Here is a 17,397-nt window from a genome sequence, read left to right on the forward strand (position 1 = left end):
ACGCATTATTGCATTCCTCCAACCACACAAAGCTCGCATTCTTTTTCAGCAGATTCGTTAATGGAGCTACAAGCGTGGAGAAACTTCTGCAAAAACGTCGATAAAACCCAGCCATTCCCAGGAAACGCATTTACTCCTGCTTACTCTTTGGAACTGGGAAATCACAGACTGCCTTAATCTTAGCACTTAATGGTTTCACTTTTCCGCAACCAACTTTATGACCTAAGAACACAATTTCTGCACAGGAAAACTCACTTTTCACCAAATTTACTGTCAACTTTGCAGCTGCTAACCTGTCAAAAATGCCTTAATTCTCTGCACATGGACATCCCATGTATCACTATAAACAACCAAATCGTCTATATAAGCTTCACAGCCCTCCAACCCTGAAATTATACCATTAACCAATCTCTGGAACGTGGCTGGTGCATTCTTTAAACCGAAAGGCATGACTTTATACTGATAAAGACCCATAGGAGTTACAAAAGCTGACACTTTCGCACGCTCTGTTAAAGGAATTTGCCAGTAACCCTTTAGAAGATCAAATTTACTGACAAACTTAGCACTACCCACACGATCAATACAGTCGTCTATCCTCGGTATAGGATATGAATCTGTAGTAGATTTAGCATTAACCTTCCGATAATCAGTACAAAAACGATACGATTTATCTGGCTTTGGAACTAATATACATGGAGAACTCCAAGCACTGCAACTAGGCTCAATTATATCATTCTTAATCATGTAATCAATCTCATTTTGTAATATCTTCATCTTGAACGGATTTGCTCTATATGGATTTTGTTTTATTGGTGAACAATCAGCTGTCTTAACGTCATGCTCCACTAAGTTCGTTCGACCTGGAACATCGGAAAACAACTGCAGATTTTCAAATATCAAACTAACAATTTCAACCTTACGATCACGAGATAAATGACCAACTTTGTCTTCAATGTTTGCAAGGACATCTGAATTACTGAACTTAACACATGTATCAGGATCCCCAAACTCTTTAGAATTCTCTTCAACAACACACGTAACTGGTGTTGACGTACAGGTATCAGTATTATTTCTCGCTGTGTATGGTTTCAACATGTTTATATGACACAGTCGCTTCTTCTTACGCCTATCTGGAGTATCTAACACATAGTCAACTTCTCCTACTCTTTCTAATACTTTGTAAGGACCAGCAAATCTTGCAGATAATGGTTGACTGGGAAGAGGCAACATAACTAACACTTCATCACCTGAACTAAAGCTTCTCTTTTCTGATTTCCTATCAAACAATCTCTTCATTTTACCCTGAGCCTTCACAAGATTCTTTCTAGCCATCTCACGAGCACGATTTAATCGATCACCAAATTCAGACACATAATCTAGTATCGATACAGACTCTTCTGCATTCCTTAACAGCCTTTCTTTGACTATTTTAAGAGGGCCTCGGACCGAATGACCATACACCAACTCAAATGGGCTAAACCCTAAGGACTCTTGCACTGTTTCACGAACAGCGAATAACAATAAGGGAACTCCCTCATCCCATTCCTTTTCACATTGAAAACAATAGGTTTTAATCACATTCTTAAGTGTTTGATGAAATCTCTCAAGTGCCCCTTGAGACTGTGGATGGTAAGCACTTGAACTTATAAGGGCAACACCTAACTGCTCTAAGACTTGTTTAAATATCTTTGACATGAAGTTTGATCCTTGATCGGACTGAACAGCTTTAGGCAATCCTACCCATGTAAAGAATTTTACCAATGCTTTAACAACATTCTTAGCTGTAATACGCCTAAGAGGAATCGCTTCTGGAAACCTACTTGATGCACACATTATTGTTAATAGATACTCATTTCCATTTTTAGTACGTGGTAATGGACCCACACAATCAACAATAACCCTTGAAAATGGTTCACCGAATGCAGGAATAGGCCTAAGTGGGGCTACTGGAACCTTTTGATTAGGCTTCCCAACTACCTGACACGCATGACAGGATTTACAATAGTTAGACACATCTTTTCTAAGACCTGACCAAAAGAAATGCCTGAGAATTTTGTCTACCGTTTTATTGACACCTAAATGCCCTGAAAGAGGATCATCATGCGCAATACCAATAATATCCTGACGGTATCTACTAGGAATAACTATCTGGTGAATCTCATTCCAAACATCACTACTTGGAATATCTGGTGGCCTCCACTTACGCATAAGTATGCCATCCTTTATATAATAACAAACAGGAACAATAGACATTTCCTCTACAGAAAGAGCTTTCTGACCAGATGACACCAAATCAGGATCTTTACTCTGCTCTTCCACTAACCTGGACCGATTGAGAACTGTCGGACCGAAATCACACACTTTTGGGTGCTGTTGTTCAGCCTGGGCAGTGTGTGACTCGGGACCTGAGCAGACAGCCTCTTGGGAAACGCGATCCGTAATGTCTCCGTAAAAACTATCACATAAGTCAATACTCTCATCCTCATCTATGGTTATATTTGCCATAGATCGCGTCACCGCACATGATGGAAACACATGTGATAATTCTTTCTCTAAACACACCGTGCTTTCGTCTTCAACAGGACTCTTGCACACAACCGGTTCTACTGTCACTCTGTCTCCGGCCAAATCATTCCCCAAAAGGAGTGTGACACCCCATACTGGAAGACTCGGAACGACACCGACAACAAAATCTCCGCTAACAATATCTGTTTCAATCCGAATTACATGAAGTGGGACTTCCTTATAACCCCCTTCAACACCTTGAATGAGCACACTTGCTCCAGCAGAAGACTCGTTTGAAAATGACAATGCCGATTCTATTATCAGGGATTGTGACGCCCCTGTGTCTCTTAAGACACGAACTTTACTCAGATTCACATCGTTGATCAATGCTACAGAACCAGTAGAGAGGAAAGGCTTAAATAGCTTTCGCACTTTTTCCGGACCTGAAGATTGGATCAACTTCTCACATTCATTAACGTCATGACTCGCTGTGTTTGGAAGTGATTGGGGTTTCTTATTATCCCCTTTAGATTTGCTTTGAAACAGCCAGCAATCTGCCTTTATATGACCCTTTTTCTTGCAGTAAAAACAAGTTCTGACAAATTTACTACTACTATTAACTGTAGTTTTCTGACTTTGGACCTTAGAATCATCAACAGATTTGGAAACCGATTTGGTATCCACCACCTTGTGCGTGAGCACATAATTATCGGCAACAGAAGCCGCTTTCATTAAATTATCAACTTTTTGCTCCTCTAGATATGTTCGAACTTCAGTAGGGGAACAAGATTTAAACTCCTCAACTAACATAAGCTCACGAAGCTTTCCAAATTCTCCCTTTACTCCTTCCGAACTACACCATCTATCAAAAAGAATCTGCTTCTTACGTGCAAATTCTGTAAACGTTTGATCATAAGGTTTACCTAAGTTCCTAAATTTCTGACGATACGCCTCTGGAACTAACTCATAAGCTGACAAAACAGCAGTTTTAACCGCATCATAGTTTTCACATTGATCATCAGCCAATGCAGAAAATACCTCTTGGGCTTTACCCACAAGAGCAGTTTGTAACAACACAGTTCAGTGTCTAGCAGGCCACTTTAATCTATTAGCAATTTTCTCAAAAGCTAAAAAATATGTCTGTACCTCGTCCTCATTAAACTTGGGAACCCAATATTCTGAGTAATCTCTGAATCATTAGGTGTAGAAACCCGTGTGGTGTGACCCATTTGGTTAGCTAATTCTAATTTCCTTAACTCAAATTCATGTTTTTCTTTTTCCATTTCTCTTTGAGTTTGCATCTCTATTTTTCTTCTTTCAAAAATCAATTTTTCACGTTCCAACTCAATTCTAGCCAACTCGACCTCATTCCCCGCAGTTTTTACGGATTCATGAGTAATTAAACCAACATGATTTCCAATCACATTTATCAAGTCATATTTATTCATGGAATCATTTATAGATGCTCCAACCCTAGTACCTAGGAGTCGCAAACGCTCCTCTGATAGCTGAGCTACCACCTCAATGGACATGCTATCCAAAAATTCCTCGTCAAAATCACTTTCTGACATAGTTTCTATTCGAAACAAACAAACAAAAACACAGGTTAAAATAACCAATATGACGATAATTAAGGCACCAGTAATAAATTACCTGCCAAGCCCACACAGTATTAAACCTACCGTGCGCCGTGGTCTCAATAACTAGACCCCTAAAATCAAAGCCAAACCGACTTCTACTATCACAGGCAAGCCTACACAAGCCTAAAACAACAACACAGTGTACTGGCTCGACGACCGCCAAACCTCGTTCGTTATAAAACGCCTCTAAACCTAAAACCAGCTTAGAATAAGTAACTAAAATTACCAGTTCGATCTACAACTACAATTCCGCACTTTGTTCCCGGATGACCCCCCAATTTGTTACGGGCTCGCTCGTTAGGCTGAAACCAACAATAAGAACATAACAAAACACGTTGTAGTTGTCGTCCATCTTTATTCATCCCTCTCTTTTACTCTAGAGGGCTCACTTCCGTTTGACAAACCCATCACAATTGTAATATAATGTTGCGTTGTTGAGGTACTAATGAAGACTCTGACTCGCTTGACTGTCGTAACACATTGTTTATTCAGTATAATACTTCAGTACAATATACAACTATAAGTATAGATAAGGACGGAGGATCAATGATGCTGTCGGTGAGGTGTGAAGTGTGTAGGTCTGCTTCTGAAGAAGTGGCTGTGAGGTGTGTGCTCCGTGAAGTGGCTGTAAGGTGTGTCTGGGCCCTTCTGAAACTTGGGAGTATATTGGCTCAGTTCATTTGCATAATGTCATTACATCATTTATGGAGCTAATGATTGGTCCTAAGTTGATCCAGGGGTGTTTAAGTGGGAATGATTGATCTTATCTGGGGAGGTTACAATGATGAATTGGCCCTGTCGAATCTCTGCTTAAAACTGTCAGTATCTAATTGTTTTACGATGGGAACGGTCGCAAAGTTAAGCTAAGTGTTTTCTTTAGGGACTCTATTATAAACTAAATGGTCATTAAAACATCTGGACAAACTCTCCTCTGGACTTTCTGGGTCAAGTTCGTGAACCTATTTGAATTCCGATACAAAGGTCAATTTCTTAAATATAAAAGTATATCGTTATATTACATCCCTCTGTTTCTCTTTTTTTTTTTCTAATCTATTTAACATATAAAATGGTTATAATAGTGGCATGCAAAATTAAAGTTATATTAAAAGAAAAAAAAACATTATTATACATATAAGCAAAAATTGAGTTAGCCAAAACCATTGACTCTGAAGTGTAACCTTATCACTTTCACTCTCTCTCTTCTCTCTCTTAAAAAAATGAAATTAAAAATGAATTTGGTATAAAATTCGCGTAAATCAAACATAAATCGGTTAAAAATAAAATACAAAACTTAAAAATAGTATGTTACATTGAACATACGTCAATCAAATCGTGCGACAACTCATCGCGTTCTAATGGTCTTCAAACATAAATCATCAAATCAAAACATAAAACTCAAGAAAACTGTGGCTGATTAGCCTAAAATCAAAATATCAAACTTAATCACTTAAAACTTTAAAAGAAACAAATGTGTGTGTCCCGTTGACACAAACTTATCCACAATATGTCGTTATCGTCACAACTTTATCGATTTAAGCATTTATATTCACAGGTAATTACGATTTCAATCGGTCGACAAATTCGACTTTTGTACTCAATGTCAAAACAAAATTACAATTAAAAGTACTAAGAAAATCTCCTGTTATTGTATATCAATTAATTAATGCTTGAGATTAACGACTCAAAGGTTAAACAAAATATTTGTTACAAAATGGTTGTCGTTCTTTTCAATATCTCAATATATCGATCATCAAAATTCAAATTTAATCTTTATCAAAAAACTCGTTACAAAATCAATACTTAAACATAAATTCAATTCTCTTTTAACTGAAATCACATCATTACTAAACAAATCTCATCAAAAATACGTAGACTATGCTATCATTAATTTAGCAAATGTCGTAATTTAAAAATAATCTTGCAAAAAAATTAAATCAGTAATTCGTTGAATTATACAAACGTTTTATGAATCGTTTTGGCGATCCACTTATCGGTATCTGTTTATCATTAATGATCTCTTTAATTAATTTATCTGTATCGTTATATCTGTCAATATTCCACCAAAATTTGCGATCATTAGATTCGTGTTTTGTTTTATCGGTGTTGCGTTTGGCTGAAGTCGGTTTAGAATACGAAACTAAAACTTGGAAATGTCCTGCTTTAAATCTACCTCGGTTTAATGTCATATTTGAATCATTAGGTGCTGTCATAATTAAATTAGTTTGTTCCTTAATTTGTTCCTCTTTCATTTGGAATGGGGCTGCTAATCCCATGTTGTTCTCTACACAGTCAAAGTAAGGTTGTAAGTTAAGGGGTTCTACTTTAGTTGGATGTGTAAGGGTATCTGATTGCAATTGGGCTGGTGTCCTATCATGTTCGTCTACAAATTCAACATTGATTTCGTCATTTACTACATTAATGGTGTCTTGGATTTTATCGTTATTATCATCAGTTGGTTCATTCAACAATTGTTTAAGTTTTTGTAGATGTGTAACATTTTTGCGTTCTTTGGGTGTTCTCATAAAACAGGGTTTCAGTCTGTTATAATTGAATACGTCGCGAAGTATTTCTCCTTTAATCGTCGCTAGGATGTAGTGTGTTCTGTCTAGTACTTCATGAATTACTAATGGTCCGACCCATTCTGCGGCGATTTTCTTTGAATTTGCCGTTAGTGATGATGATGTTGGCTTGTATAAATATACGAGTTGTCCTACTGAGTAAATTGGACTTTTTTCTAAGCGTTGGGAAATTTTTGAGTTTTGGACGTTTTGTTGTGTTCGCTGTAATTGTAGCATTGTCTGTGAAATGTTTTGAAATTTCTTCTTGAGGTGTTCAAAGTATTCTTCATAGGAATGAGACAATCCTGAAATAGGGTTAAATGCTAATGAGGTCAAACTTGGAGGTTGGCGGCCAAAAACTAATTCGTAAGGGGAGTGGTTTCCTAAATGTGGGGATGAAAACGAGTTATAAGCATAACATGTTGTTGATACAAATCTAACCCAATCTGTTCCGAATTGGTTAAGGTTGACCTTTAACAGGTCCGATACGGTGCGGATATGACGTTCAACTTGTAAACTACCGTGATTGTGGACGCTGATGATTTTCCTATCAATATTAAGGGTGTTACATAATAGTGTTAATAATTTTCCTGTAAGGGAGGTTGCTGCATCTGAAATAAGATGAGATGGGGGTCCAAAAATACTGATGACCTTTTGAATTAGTGCTTCGCAAATTGTTTCGGCATCAATGGATTTCAAAGGTACACAAATCAAAAATCTAGTTATCTCATCACATACTACCATAATATGTTTAAAACCTGAAGGTGAAGTTGGCATACTCATAAAATCTAGACTGAGTGTATGAAAGGGACGGTAAGTTGCTGGTACTCGATCGTGTAAAGGACGTAATTTATCGGTTTTGGGACGAAATTGTTGACATCTAAGACACGCTTGGGTATAATTGTTGACTTTCTCGAACATAAGGGGCATGTAAAATAATTTCCTAATAGTAAGGTAAGTACGCATCGTACCTTGGTGGCTACTTAACAAATTGTCGTGATACTGAGAAATAATAGTCTCGGCTAAGTTTTCAGGAACAGCTAATTGCAATACAAATTCTCCACCTTTATCTTGGAAAAATAAACGGAATAGTAAACCGTTGCACAATATGTACTGCTCTGACTTATTCTGAACTGCACGAGCTGCTTTCTTATCAGCTGGAAGGATATCATGAGCTAAATAATCGTAAACTGGCTTAAAAAATGGTGAAGTTTCTTGTTCAACACGTAATTGTTTAACATCTACTGGGAGGTTATAATCTCTAATTATCTTTCTTTGAATAACATCCATTAATCTATCTAAGTCTTGTTGTTTTGGGATGTGTGCTGACTTAAATGCAGTTATGTTGGGTACTAGTGGTTTGGACGATGTATACAATTCAACTGGTACGTTTCGATGTGTAGTATCTTTGCTTTGCTTGTTTTTGTCTACTAGTCGTTCCTCTGGAGGTTGTCGAATGTTTACAATACGTATTGGGGGTGGTGTTACGATAGATGGCGTTATGATAGGCGGTGATCGATGTGCGTTTGTTTGTTGTCTCGTGATTATCTGTGGTGTAGTGGAAGGTTGAGGTGTAGGTCGCGTGTTTGTTGTCACTGGGTTTTGATTAATGACGGGCGTTTGTACTGGTTTGGGTTTATGTAGGTCAGGTATATTTATTCCCATTTTGTTGGCGTATGACCTTGTTACTGGTCTGCAAGTAGATGTGTTTGTAATCGGGTTAAGAGATTCAGTCTCTGTAATATTAAATGCAATGGGTACAACTTGATCAATTTCGGAATCGTCGTCACGAGGGGCTCGGGAGAGAAAATCTGCTAAAACTAATTCAGTTCCTTTCTTATAACCAATTTGGAAAATGTATCCGGACAATCGTAATATTAGTTTCTGTAAACGGGGTGTACCTGGCTGATCTTTTGAATTCCAAATTTGTACAATTGCTGAGTGGTCTACGAATGCATCAAATTCGCAACCCTTTAGTAAGTGTCGAAATGCTGAAACGTTAATGTAAAGTCCAAATAACTCTAGTTCTGTGACGCTATATCGTTGACAGGCTTGTGGTAAGATTTTGGAATAATAACCTATTATGTGTTCTTTACCGTTTACTGTTTGTGTTAAATATGAACCTGTTGCGGTTCTTGAAGTGTCGCTATATAGCGTAAATCTACCTTCTTTTCTAGGCATTTGAAGAGTTGGTGGTTTAACCATTAATTGTTTAATTTCGTCAAATGCTTTCTGGTGTTCAGTAGACCAAACAAATTTTCGGCGTTTACTTGCGAGTGTATGTAACGGACGTAAAATTGATTGTATTTGAGGGAAAAAATGGGATACATAATTTACTGCACCAATAAATCGTTTAGTTTCTTTATGGGTTCGTGGGACTGGCAAATTTCGGATAGTTGCACACCTGTCGCCTAATGGTGTGATACATGCGTGTCCTGAAGAATTAATCATGATGGTGTGTCCCATATATTGCACTTTATTCTTGAATAACTTACATTTCTTTGGACAAATTCTAAAACCATTTAATTGTAGGGCTTGTAAAACGGAAACAAGGTGCTGCTTATGAGCAAATTTGTCTTGGCTAAATAAAATAATATCATCATGATGGGCGATACAGAATTCTCTAGTATTTGGGATTTCATTTAAAATTTCGTCAATCTTTGCTTGAAATATACCTGGCGAAACGTTTAATCCTTGTGCTAATCTCTTATAATAATAATGTTTTCCACCATGATATGAAGCTATACCTGTGTATTGTTGGGCATGTTCGGCTAATGGTACACAGTGGAACGCTGATTTCAAATCAATTACGCTAAGAATCTGTGCATTAGCGTTACCTATTGTTTTCAAAGTTTCGGCTAATAATGGGAATGGGTGATTAATACGTTTTATCCTGGAATTTAGATAGCGAAAGTCTGTGACAACTCTTTTATCTTTTGAATTTTTCTTTGAAACAAGAAGGACAGGGGAAGTATACGATTGGTGTCCTACTGCTAAGATTCCTAGTTTGACTAATTTGTTCAATTCGGCCTCAATAACATTTTTGTCTTTGTCTGTCGCGAAGTATGGTCGAATAAAAAATGGTTCATCGTTAGAGAGGTGTATGTCAGCTTTGAAGTTTGGGCAGCTAGATAGTTCACCATAAAGTGAAAATGCGTTTCTGTTTTGTTGTAAGGTTTTATACAAATCTTCTTTTTCTCTATGTGTTAAAACGCTGTCTGTTAAATCAACTTGTTTTCTAATTATTTCTTCCTCGGTTAAAGTTAGCAATGGGTCTGTACGTTCTAAATGTGGGTACTTGTTTGCGTTGTCATTGGTCAACTTTATTCTATCTATTGGTAGGTCATTAGTAACTGTTACAAGGTTGGTTAAATGAAGGCTCGCGATAGGTTGATGTGTATTTAGAGATACGTTTCTGTTTGTGTTGTTAGTGATATCAATGTTGGTTTCTCCTCTATGTAATTTTACTAACATATCTGATGGACAAAGTTTTGAAATATGGGTGGTTGCATGTAGAACAACATCAGAATTGCGTACAAAGGCGGGAACCCTTCCTTTTAATTTAACTGTTTTAGTATCACCGGGTTTAAGAAAAATCTTGTGTACTGGACGAAGGCTAAAAATCTTTGGTCTAATGCGAAATGTGTTTTCCTTAAAATTTAAAGTACCGTCGAGTTCAGACAATGTTTCGGTTCCAAGTATCAGGTCAATACCTGTCAAAGTTTTAACGATTAATGCTGAAATTTTAAATTTGTGTCCTTGGATAAATAATTCGAATTGCACTAAGTGGTTGGCATATAAGAAGTCACCGTTACCTAATCGAAATTTAGTTGTGTTCACTTTAACTGGCTTTAGACGCGATAAATAAAGTGAGGAATTAACGTACGATTGTGAGATTATAGTTCTAGTTGAACCACTGTCAAATAAAGTTAAAACATTTCTACCATCTGGTAAATTTCCTTTAACGTAATTTCTGTCGTTAAGTAACAAATCAATATTATCTGAATTCCCTAAGTATTTTGCCTTAAAATTGTCGTATTTAGTATGGGGGGCCAGATTATAGGCGGCATCTAGTCCCCTTTTTAAAAATCCTGCTGGTGGCTAGGGTAGTAATTGTTTGACTGTTGGTATGGGTATGGCGGGGGATAGTTTCCGTAAGAGCGGTTTTGTTGTCGGCAGTGCCTTGCTATGTGGCCTGGTTTCCCGCAGTAATAACAGGTTGGGGGAGGTTGTCTATATCTTGGGGTCGGTGGGGTCTGGAATCGGGGTTTGTATGGGCTTGGGCTTCGGTTTCGTCTTGGGATATAATTTCGGGTGGGGGGAACGTGAGCGTCGAGTATCATCATTAAGGGATCGTTTTGTTGTGGCCATGTCTAACTTGAGAAAATTTATCTCATGTTGGAGCGATTCGAGACTATTATCTGTTTCCTTATTGATATTGAATGAAACTTCCCGTGTGGCATCATCTACGGAAAGATCAAGGTAGTTTTGTGTGCTATTTACGATATTGTCAATAGTGGCATCGATTGGGGTGGACATGGCTACAGCTGCTCTACATTTTGGTGGAAGGGTCGAAATAAATTTATTCTTTATCTGCTGGTCAGCGTATCCAATTCTGTCTGCGGCTTGTTTGATTTTGGTTAAGTGCTTTTCGGCGGTGTCGCCAGTGGTGTATGTAATTGAATCGTATTCTCTTATGTGCGCATATATTGATTTGTTTTTACTAAACCTGTTGATGAATTGGGTTTTTAAGGATTCTAGTGAATCGAACTGCTTTCCCTCAATCCAGAGTCTAGCTTGGCCCTGAAGGCTACGTTTGAAAATACTTATTACATTAATTAATTGGGCATTGTTTACAGGGTTTTCTAAAGTGTGGGCCTCAAGGTAGTCGGTAAACGATAAGTAATGTGCACTACATTGGTCGTGATCGGTTATGGAACCGTCATATCTTTTGGGAAGGAAATCGGTTTGTCTTAGGTGGGGCACGGGGTGAGGATTGACGGGCTCATTTAAAATTACTTCGTTATCAACAATGTCGACCATACTTTATAATATTAATTATTAATCAAATATCAAAAACAATTTAGTGTATATATATGTAAACTCTCACTTTTTCAATCAAGGTTACAAATCAAAAATCAAAATGGTTTTGACTTACCCCAAATGCTTCGGATCCAATTAAAAATGAATTAAAGGAATGCAAAAAGTGTTCAAAATTGTTTAAATGTTCAAACAACGAATTAAAGAAAATGTTAAAGTGCTCATCAATGTTCAACTTTTCAAACAACGAATTCAAAAAAATGCGAAAGGTGTTCATCAATGTTAAAAAAAAGTAAATGTTAAAAAAAACGATCGAAGAAAAAAAAACGGCGTGAAGTTGAAAGTGTCCAAACGAAACAGTTCTTGTCCGCTTGCTTCTGTTTTGATTCTGCTTGGGTCTTCCTCGATTATCTTCTTTGTCTTTATCCAATGGTTATAATTTGATAACATTTCTGCTTGTCTCGATCTCATTCAAATATAATTTCAGCTTGTCTTTTGTGTCTTCCTCGATTATCTTCTTTGTCTTCATCCAATGGTAATAATTTGATAAAATTTCTGCTTGTCTCGATCTCATTCAAATATAATTTCAGCTTGTCTTTTGAGTCAAAGTAAATTTCTGGTTTTCTCCTTTCAAACAAATATGGTTATTTTTGTCTTCGTCTTCGTCTTCGTGTCTTGTTAAGTGTTTATTTCTTGTTTTCTCACTCCGTTCCTTATGAAATTTGGGTCTTCCACCATGTAATATAATGTTGCGTTGTTGAGGTACTAATGAAGACTCTGACTCGCTTGACTGTCGTAACACATTGTTTATTCAGTATAATACTTCAGTACAATATACAACTATAAGTATAGATAAGGACGGAGGATCATTGATGCTGTCGGTGAGGTGTGAAGTGTGTAGGTCTGCTTCTGAAGAAGTGGCTGTGAGGTGTGTGCTCCGTGAAGTGGCTGTAAGGTGTGTCTGGGCCCTTCTGAAACTTGGGAGTATATTGGCTCAGTTCATTTGCATAATGTCATTACATCATTTATGGAGCTAATGATTGGTCCTAAGTTGATCCAGGGGTGTTTAAGTGGGAATGATTGATCTTATCTGGGGAGGTTACAATGATGAATTGGCCCTGTCGAATCTCTGCTTAAAACTGTCAGTATCTAATTGTTTTACGATGGGAACGGTCGCAAAGTTAAGCTAAGTGTTTTCTTTAGGGACTCTATTATAAACTAAATGGTCATTAAAACATCTGGACAAACTCTCCTCTGGACTTTCTGGGTCAAGTTCGTGAACCTATTTGAATTCCGATACAAAGGTCAATTTCTTCAATATAAAAGTATATCGTTATATTACACAATTGATAGACTAGTTAGTTGTACCAATAACTAATTAAGCAAATAAAATAATTTATTTGCTTATCTAACTTCAAATACATATAAACATATTTGTGTTTATCTCGATTTATGTAAATCCAAAGGCAAATTACTGAAAAAATGACAATGCTGTGGGTATCAGTGGCTGGATCTCAATGGAGATACAAAAAAAAAAGCGAAAAGCTAAAAAGTAAAACAGCCAGAAAAGTTAGCAGAGCTTTCGGGCAACACTAGCCCTTCATCAGTGCAAGTGAAGGAATTTGGATAACGTCATAGTATAAGAGCTGGCAAGTGCTGCCTGGGTGGACAGGAATAAAAGAAATACAACAACAGAAGGCAGGGTGGAGGAGTAATAAGAGTAGAAAACAAAGAAGGTAGCTTGGTAGAGATATAAACAATTTTGGAATGAAACTAAAAAACAGCTAAAATGGTGGTTATTAATATTGAAACTTAAATTTTGGTAGTCAATGGAATAATTTTTACCGATCTGGGAGTATGTTCCTAAAGTCCAAAAAGTTTTGTGGTTTTACGTTGTAATTCCCAGTGGTTTTCTTTGTCTTTGCGAGTTTTGTCGCTCCATTTGACATCGTGGTCTATTGCAATAACTCTGAAATTTGCAATCGAGTGACCAGCTGAATTAAAATGTTCGGCTACAGGTTGATCAAGCTTTAATGGTTTGATAGCTGATCTGTGTTGTGTCATTCTCATACGGAGAGTGTTTTTTGTATCTCCGACGTACTGTTTTCCACAAATATTACAGTATATGAGATAAATGACGTTTTTGGTTAGACAATTAATTGATTGTCTTATCCGAAAAATGCGGCCAGTTTGGTTACTCTTAAATTTTTCAGTAGAATCAACCAATAAACAAGTTTTGCAAGATTTGCCGCAAAGGTGACTGCCCAAATTTTGGCTGTCATGAGAGTTAATTTCACTCTTAAATTTGGATCTGACTAATATATCACGAAGGTTGTGAGGTCTACGAAATGCAATAATGAGTGGTTCCGGAAAAACAGTCCTGAGACGTTCTGTGGACTGTAGAATGGGCATATGTTTCTCAATAATAGCCCGTAATGAAGGCAACCTAGGGTGATAATAATAATAATAATAATAATAATTTATATGGAGATTACACTTTTACAACTGTGGCACTCGACCAAATGGAAGGTGCATCCAAAAGAAATATACAAAAAAGAAACATGATATAGAAAATAACAATTACAATAAAAAGTCGACGTAGGTCAACAAGTCAAAACAATTCAACTACAGTAACTACAATACCATTGATAATTAACACAACAGCAGCAGGAAACCCACTGACACCTAAAAATACAAAATTACAAGAAATAAACATATAGAATGGGTAGGAACTGTACAATATAAATGAATTGTGCAACAACAATGTAGACCAACAAATAAACAATGATAGGTTGTGACCAATGGCACTCTGGTCGAATTTTTTGGCTGACGTGGTTTGTACGTCAGTGTTTGACATCGAGGAATATCTTTTGCTTTCTTTATAGCAGTTTCGATGTATTCCTTCTTGTAATTTCTATTCCGGAGATGTCCGGTTAGTTCTTCGGTACGATTCTGAAAATCTAAATCTGAAGAACAGATACGTCTGATACGTAATGCTTGACTGTACGGTATGTTTTTAGTACAGTGTCGGGGATGACAACTGCTAGGGAGCAGATACATATTTTTATCCGTGGGTTTATGGAATAGGTCAGTTTTTAGTGTACCATTTTCTATGGTCACTATAGTGTCCAAAAAATCAACGCTACTAGTGGATTTGGTAGCTGTAAATTTGATGGTTGGGTGGGCTGAATAAATATTGAGAAGAAAAGATTCCAAATTATCTTCACCATGGGTCCAGATCATGAAGTGTCGTTAATGTATCTAAACCAAACAAGTGGTTTATTAGTTGGAGGGACAGAACATTGGCCTCAAATTGTCCCATAAATAAATTTGCAAAAGATGGCGCCATTTTGTGCCCATCGCTGTGCCATGAATTTGAAGGTAATGGTCATTTCCAAAAATGAAATTGTTGTTGGTTAAAATCAACATGACCAGTTCTCGTAAATGAGCTTTAGTAGGCGTTTTGCCTGGAATTTGTTTGTAATTTAAAATACAAGCGTCGGCTCCTTCTTCGTGAGGGATATTAGTATACAATGATGAAACATCTAATGTAGCCAGAACAGAATTATTAGGTACATTTTGAATTTGGTTAATTTTGCGCGCGGATAAAGTCCGTGGAGTCCTGAATGTGTGAAGGGAGTTCAGTCACATATGGTCTAAATAAATCATCCAAATATTCAGAAATTTTCTCTGTAGAAGTGCCATTGCCCGAAATAATGTGCCTGGTCTACCAGGATTGCCTGCTTTGTGGATTTTAGGTAGGAAATAAAATTTGCCTGGAACGGGATTGACCTGTGCCAAATGAGGTGGTCCAATCTTGGGATCGAGTGTTTTTTTACCATCACAGAAACAGATTTGGCCACCTTATCCGCAATTTCCGGGGTGGGATCCGTTGTAAGTTTACGATAATGAAGAGGATTGTTTAGCTGTCTTAAAGACTCCTCTTCATAAAATTTGATGTCCATAGCAACAGTGGCAGAACCTTTATCAGCGGGTTTAATGATGATATCGTTACGCTGACGCAATTTGGCAATTGCCCGCCTTTCTTGTTTTGAGAGATTGTCACGTTTATCTGGACTCGGGACGTAGTTTTGTACATCCTCCTCAATAGCCTGAATAAATGTTTCTAAAGCTGGACCGTAACGATTTTCAGGTGGATTCCAGGAACTTTTTGGTTTAAATTTGTTAGCGTTGCCTTCGTTTTGCGTGGTGCTGCTGTCTGAATCAGCAAAATGTTCACGTAATCGTAATCTTCTGGAGAAAGACTCCATATCCAAATATAGTTGTTGTGCGCCGACCTACCTTGGTTTTGGGCAGAATTTAAGTCCTCGGGAAAGAAGTAATTTTTCTCTCCTTTGGAAAGTAGACAATTAATTTCAACAACTGAATCAGAGGTGTTGCTCCGATTCTTGTTATACGTCTGAACGAACCTTCTGCAGGGTTTCCTAAAAGCCCTGAAATCATCCGAAGGTAGAGTCACTTGTGTTGAAATGACCAAGTCTGCAGGTAGACCAAATTTGTGATGTCCCCTTCGGGCCATTACCGTTGATTGCTTACGGCAATCATTGGCGATAATCTTGAGTTTGTTTTGAAACTCGGATGCAGGAAGTTCTCTTTTCAACTTCTTAGTTCTAGAGTGAATTTCAACGTCAAACTCAGTGAGGATTTTGCGGCAATTGCCAATTTGGATCTCATTGAGTTCACAAGCATTTTTGTAAAGGACAGCGTTCCAACGAGAACGCATGCCATCATCTGCAAATCGAATACCAGATGTGACATAACATTGAAGTCCTTTAGGGGCCGAATGTTTAGAACGATATAAAAGAAAAGTATGTACGTAAATGTTACTTGTTTTAATAACACAGGTAGTAGTCGTGACTTGATTAGTGTTTCATTTATTACATCTCGACCATCTTGGTTCTCCTACATCAAGTGATGCCATGAGCCATTGCTCCCTCAACTGTACACTAACTATAGAGGGCTCACTCTATACTTACAATATCATAGCCTTAACTATATGCTATCATTACATCTCCCTTTTTTTAAATTAAAAAGTTAATTACTGTTCATCTAAATCTAATAACTAACAAAACTCTAACAATATCTTTTTTTTTGTTCACAAAACAAAACTATTACATCTTTCTTCTCTTACATATATATCCTAACAATCTTTATTTACCCAAGGCCAACAGCCATTAAGTCGCGTGCTACAATGCATAGTGATACCGGACCGACAGACAGACCGACAGACAGACCGACAGACCGACAGACAGACCGACCGACCGACATAGTGAACTATACTGACCAAAATTACTGAACATGTTTAAAAATGTTGAAATGTTTAAAAACATTTATATTTTTTTAATTTACACGTGCGTAGCCTGTCACTTTCGACGTGCTCGTATAACGTAATTTCGAGTTGAAAAGTAAGTCAAGAAAACAGAAACCGGGCAAAAAGAGTGCGCAATAACATTTAACGCGCAGTGCGCGCGCAAAAATATGCGCACTCATGGCAATTTTGTAAACGCTTAAAATTGCCTGAAATGTACTCTTATTTCATCGAAAATAAATTTTGAAAATTTTAAGCGCGCGTACACATGCGTGACATGCGCTACGCACGTAATTGTATTGCCATATGATGATTTATGCCCTGA

The 17,397-nt window shown here is 37.3% G+C and overlaps 1 protein-coding gene across 1 annotated transcript; it reads right to left on the reverse strand.

Moving 5' to 3' along the window:
- Positions 1-288: 288 nt before the first annotated feature.
- Positions 289-4,076, reverse strand: LOC140049745 (uncharacterized). The gene is made up of 2 exons (XM_072094696.1): positions 3,668-4,076; positions 289-3,551 (listed from the first exon to the last, which is right to left on the reverse strand). Exons 1-2 carry the CDS (start codon positions 4,074-4,076, stop codon positions 289-291), a joined length of 3,672 nt encoding a protein of 1,223 aa, XP_071950797.1.
- Between the last annotated feature and the right edge of the window lie 13,321 nt (positions 4,077-17,397).

This window comes from Antedon mediterranea, chromosome 5 (genome assembly GCF_964355755.1).
Source record: "Antedon mediterranea chromosome 5, ecAntMedi1.1, whole genome shotgun sequence".
Taxonomy (NCBI): domain Eukaryota; kingdom Metazoa; phylum Echinodermata; class Crinoidea; order Comatulida; family Antedonidae; genus Antedon; species Antedon mediterranea.